A 6000-nucleotide genomic window follows, 5' to 3' on the forward strand; every position below is an offset into this window, starting at 1 on the left:
GTAGGGTTGCCAGCTCTGGGTTGGGAAATTCCTGGATATTTGAGAGCAGAGTCTGGGATGGGCAGCGTTTGGGAGTGGATAGGGCTCAGCAGGGACATGATATTATAGAGTCCACCCACTAAAACTGCCCTTTTCTCCAGAGAGAATGATCTCTATATTCTGGATTCCAGATTGGTGTAGTGGCTAAGAGCCCGGACTCTAATATGAGAGAACTGGGTTTGATTTCCCACTCCTCCACATGCACTGTACTTCTGCATCCTTTACAAGCATAAACATCTGGAGCAGAGGTCCATGAGTGGCCATTAGCCACAAGGTATAGAAGGCTCTGTCTGGAGCAGGGACGCTCTGTCTTCTTGGTGCTTGGGGGGGGGGGGCAACAGCGGGAGGGCTTCTGAAGTTCTGACCCTGCTGGTGGGCCTCCTGATGGCCCCTGGGTTTTGGCCACTGTGTGAGACAGAGTGTTGGACTAGATGGGCCATTGGCCTGATCCAACATGGCTTCTCTTACGTTCCTTATGTTCTTATGGTGAGACCTTGGGTCAGTCATAAGTTCTTTCAGAGCTGTTCTCTCAAGGGCAGTTTTCGAGAGAGCTCTCTCAGCTCCACCTACCTCACAGGTTGTGGGGAGGAGAAGGGAAAGGGATTGTAAGCCATTCTGAGACTCCCATATTAGAGTCCATGCTCCAACCGCTACACCAAACTGGCTCTCCTACTATGTTACATTAGCTCCATACTGAATTTGAAAGTGATTTTCTTTGGACCAGAAATTTGTGATAGGGCTTTCGTGAATCACTGCTCAGCACCTGAAAGGCTAACCAAATTTGTGGCAGGGTATGAGGTTTTGTGAGTCACTGCTCACTTTGAAGCGAACAGTGGCTCACAGAAGCTCATCCCCTGCCACAAATTTGGTGAGTCTTTAAGGTGCTCCTGGACCCTCGCTCTTTTCTACTGCTTAAATTTCCTATCTTCTTGTTTTTAAATTGCAACTTTAGGGGCTCTTTTAAGGTTTTTGCTTTTAAAATTTAAGATCTCATCCCGTTACATTTATTTATAGTCCGCATTTCTCATTTAGAGAGTCAAGGCAGATTATGCAGTTTATTTAGGGAATTTACGCCGAAAATGCAGCTTAATTAGGGACTTTATATGCCAGAGACCTCTTGAGGCTGTTTCCAAGTTAAAAAAAAATATTACCAATTCAAGTAGAAACGATACAAGTGAAAAACAAATGACAGTATTAGTCATGCAGGGAGCTGGCCTGGCAAAATGGCTAGAAGTTCTAGCAGTTAAAAAAAACCCTGATGCAGTAAAAATAGTACAATACATACCAAGAACGCATGAAAACTGGATTACAAAACTAGAGGACGCAGAAAACAGCAGAATAAGACATATAACAATGCAATAAATCAGAGTACAAAACTGGTGAATGATGATGCAGTAAAACCAGAAGCATACCGACCATAAACAGTGCAATGAAAGCGGCCCAAAATTCCCGCAGGTATTAAAACTAAACCCCTATTCCCTTTATAAAAATGCCTTCCTGAATAAGTCTACACACAGTCTGCAGACAGAATAGCAGCCCTGAATAGCCTAGTTTTTTAGCCCCCTCTCTCCAGGGCTTGGAAGCTAAGTAGGGTTGGCTAGAGGTCAGTACTTGGATGGGAGATCATCTAGGGGTGCCGGGTAATGGCAGCGACTTCTGCTCATCTCACGCCTTGGAAAAAACATGATCCTGGGGTCGCTATGAGTTAGTCGTGGCTTAAGGTTGCACAGTTATTATTATTGTTGTTATGTATTCTACAAAACAAGAGAAATGTCAGAGCCTTCCTTGCCTCCTCAGGCAAGCCATTCCATCAGAGAACATTTAGGTACGGGTAGGTGCTCATTAGGAGCTGCGGTGGCTCAGTGGTTAAGACGTTGAACTGCAGGCTGGAAGGTTGGTAGTTCAGCAGTTCGAGACCCGAGTGTCGCATGACGGAGTGAGCTCCCGTCTCTGGCCCCAGCTCCTGCCAACCTAGCAGTTCGAAAGCAAGAAATTGCAAGTAGATAAATAGGGACCACTTCGGTGGGAAGGTAACAGCGTTCCGTGCGCCTCGGTGTTTAGTCATGCTGGCCACATGACCACGGAAACATCTTCGGACAGCGCTGGCTCTTTGGCTTGGAAACGGAGATGAGCACTGCAACCCTAGAGTCAGATTTGACTGGCTTTTGAACAAGGGAAATGTAGGTGCTCATTACCCATTTTCAGAAGGCTTTGGCTGAGATGACTGATGCACCCTCCATGGAGTATGTCACAAGAGGCAGTCCAAGAAGAAGAAGAGGAGGAGGAGGAGATTGGATTTATACCCTACCCTTCACTACCCAAAAGTGTCTCAGAGCAGCTTACATTCTCTTTTCCTTTCCCCTTCCCACAACAGACACCCTGTGAGGTAGATGGGTCTGAGAGAGCTCCTTCAAGAACTGCTCATGAGAGAACAGCTCTGAGAGAACTTGTGACTGACCCAAGGTCACACCAGCAGCTGCATGTGGAAGAGGGGGGAATCAAACCCGGTTCTCCCAAATTAGAGTCCATGCTCCTAACCACTACACCAAGCTGGCCTACAGATATGAAGGACTACACCTAACCACTACACCACTAACTCCTAACCACTACTAACTCCTAACCTAACTCCTAATCACTAGAGCAAACTGGCCTACAGATATCAAGGACTTAATAGGTAATAACCCAAACCCCAACCTTGAATTTAGTCTGAAAACTAATCAATATCTAATAGAGTGACTGGAGCATAGGTGTAAGACGCACACTCTACCTCAGGGGTCGTTTCGTAGAAAAAAAAAACTCATTAGCATAACTCATTAGCATATGCCACACCCCCTGACATCACGGGAAGTGTGTCATAAGGACACACCCCCTGACATCCCTGGAAGTGTGTCATAAGGCCACACACCACACCCCCAACGGTAATAACCCAAACCCCAACCTTGAATTCAGTCTGAAAACTAATCAATAACTAATAGAGTGACTGGAGCATAGGTGTAATACGCACACTCCACCTAGCTCTGGATAGTAAATAAGCAGTGCCGTTCTGTTCCAGCTGGAGTTGTCTTCAAGGGCAGACCCATGTAGAATGCATTGCAGTAGTCTAGCCTTGAGGTTGCTATGGCATGGATCCCTGCGGCCAGATGGACCAGGTCAAGGTTGCAATGTGTTTTTATGGCTTCAGTCAGTTGCTTTATCTCTGATGTTTGATCGGTTTAGTTTAGTTTATTATATTGTAAACTGCCTTGAATGCAGTAAACAGAGATCTAGGATATAAATGTTTTACAAATTCTCGGATATCGTACAGCGATTTTTCTGTCTCTTTCCTTTCCGTTCCTGTTCCAGGAATATGAGCCAACGATCTACTACCCCAAGAGATCTTCTAACCCTCTTTATAGGGATTTTACTACACAGTGCGAGAAGATGGATATCCCGTTTCTTTCCTATCTGCCCACGGAGGTGAGCAAAGGTGGCTAGACTTGGGGTGGGGGTATCCCCTTCTTTTCAGACTGCACACCGGTGTTCAGATTCCTATCCAAACGTGGCAAGCACAGCTGTCGGCCAGCCTTTCTAAAAATGTCTAAAGCCGTCGTTTTATATCCCCATTTTTTACTTCTTACAGTCTCAGAGGATCCCACCCATTCACCCCTTGTTTCAGAAGAAGTCACTAAATTGCTCATGTTAATAGGTTGGGAGGAGCCAAAGCACAATACAGAATCCGAAAGCTATCGAGGATTTACTGTTTCGCTATGTGTCTGTAGTCCAATCTGCATCTAGCATTTGCTGCGCTGTTCTACCAAACCGGGGGGCTGCGGTGGATCAAATGGTTAAGACGCTGAACTGCAGACTGGACGTTTGGTAGTTCAGCAGTTCGAGACCCGAGTGTGCCGCATGACGGAGTGAGCTCCCGTCTCTGGCCCCAGCTCCTGCCAACCTAGCAGTTCGAAAGCAAGAAATTGCAAGTAGATAAATAGGTGCCGCGTCGGTGGGAAGGTAACAGCGCTCCATGCACCTTGGCGTCTAGTCATGCCGGCCACATGACCACGGAAACATCTTCGGACAGCGCTGGCTCTTTGGCCTGGAAATGGAGATGAGCACCGCATCCCTAGAGTTGGATTCAACTGGCTTTCGAGCAAGGGAAACCTTTACCTTTACCTTACCTTTACCAAACCCACACTGGAACAGAAAAAGATGCGGCTCAAAACCACATTCAACTACTCTGGGCCAACGCCGTACTGTCTGCAAAGTCACCCCTGAATGGCCATATAACGGCGATAAATCTATGGTCGTATCTGCATTTGTCTTTCCCACTGGTGTCCCAGCCTTCTGACACCGTCTTTAAAAAAGCTGTCTACATTTGGTGTCGTTTTCACACCTCAGCAGTGCTAGCATACTTTTGCACTCCACATATGTTTATTGCCCTTTCGTGGTGGCTCCACTGTCATTGCACCTCTGCACTGCTTTAAAAGAATCTTCTCCAAACAACATTCAAACAAGCATAGAGAAAGACGGCGTCACAGCAGCACGAAACTGATTTTAAAAATGCAAATGCAGATTCGACCTACCATAAAACCGAGAGATCAAAGGAAGGGAAAGCGGCATGCAGTCTGGACACTGCCATAAAATCCAACAATCAAAGTGAAAGTGGCATGCAAGGCAGAGGGGAATTTCTGTTCCAGCGTGGGTTTGGTAAAACAGCGGAGCAAATGCTAGATGCAGATTGGGCCTACGCCTCTGAATGCTTGGATCACACGCAATGCAGCAGGTATCAGGACTCTTCGGAAAGAGCACTAGATTGTGCAGAGTTGCGGCGGGGTGCCCCTTCTACCAGCAGGGCCTTTTGGATGCTTCATGTACTGTTGTTTCTCTCCTTCTGCCTCACCCAGAGGGAGGATCTTCCTGTTTCCGGTCCTCCAGTCTCTTCCATATTTCTGACTTCTGTTGTTTTCTGGTAGATCATGGCATTATTGGGGGTGGGGTGGTACATGATACTTTTAAAAGAACTTTGGGGGGGGGATGGGGAGAATTGGTGTGTGAGAGGATGGAGACAATTTTCCAAGAGTGGGGAAGTGATAGAAATACAGCTATCACTGGTATTCAGGCTCTTGACAAATAGATATTTCGGGGTTCACGAGCCCTGTTGAATTGCTGCCTTAACTATCTCTAAAAAGAATACTAATCTGCCTCTGTTACTCCCCACCACCACCACTGACATCCCAACAGAAGACCTACAGCAAGTCAGATGTGACTTCTTTTAGGGTGCTGAGGTTGTTCTGGAAGGAGTCTAGGGAAGAAACCTGACCTTGCATGTTTGAAACGGAAGCTGAAGCCCCCTGTCCGTGAGGGCAGTATTGCACTGTTGAAAACAATACCCGTAAAAACACTTATTAAGGGGAATATTGAGTAATCCAACAGCTGAACGTTCACACGGCCTTCTTAAGAGGACAGGACCAAGGCTCCCTCTAAGCTGTGGAGTCTCGTGAGCAAAAATGCTACTTTATGAGCTAACTGGCATTAAAGTCGTGAGCGAGCGATTTGGCTACTGCATAAATTAGTTTGCTCTGGAGCCCTCCTTCCTGAGCTAAGGCAAAAATGGGTGAGCCGGAGGCTAAACAATTGTGAGCTAGCTCGCGCTAACTCATCTTAGAGGGAACACTGGGCAGGACACTCAAAATACAGTTGTGGGTGGGTGGTGGAAAGTGCCTTCAAGTCGCAGTCAGCTTATGGTGACCCCCTCAAGAGGTTTTCATGGCAAGAGACATTCAGAGGTGGTTTTAGGGTTGCCAAGTCCCCCTGGGGGGCAGGAAACCCCCCCGCCTGAGAGGCCCGTTCCCCGCCGGCGGGGATTGGGTCGGCGGGGGGGACCCCACCCCCAAAGTGCGTGACGTGCCTGGCATGCACATATAACTCGGAGGTGACGCAATCACGTCGGGCACGTTGCGGGGGGACGCTCTATCATCCAAG

At 47.4% G+C, this 6000-nt stretch overlaps 1 protein-coding gene across 1 annotated transcript in view; it reads left to right on the forward strand.

Moving 5' to 3' along the window:
• The window catches only part of YJEFN3 (YjeF N-terminal domain containing 3), a 39682-nt gene that overhangs the window by 21010 nt on the left and 12672 nt on the right, over window positions 1–6000 (forward strand). Inside the window, exon 4 of the mRNA XM_015424135.1 lies at window positions 3382–3495. Within this exon, the coding sequence (XP_015279621.1) occupies window positions 3382–3495 (114 nt within the window). The remainder of the gene's footprint in view (window positions 1–3381; window positions 3496–6000) is intronic.

Source organism: Gekko japonicus, unplaced genomic scaffold (assembly GCF_001447785.1).
Source record: "Gekko japonicus isolate JY-2015 unplaced genomic scaffold, Gekko_japonicus_V1.1 scaffold2477, whole genome shotgun sequence".
NCBI classification, from domain to species: Eukaryota; Metazoa; Chordata; class Lepidosauria; order Squamata; family Gekkonidae; genus Gekko; species Gekko japonicus.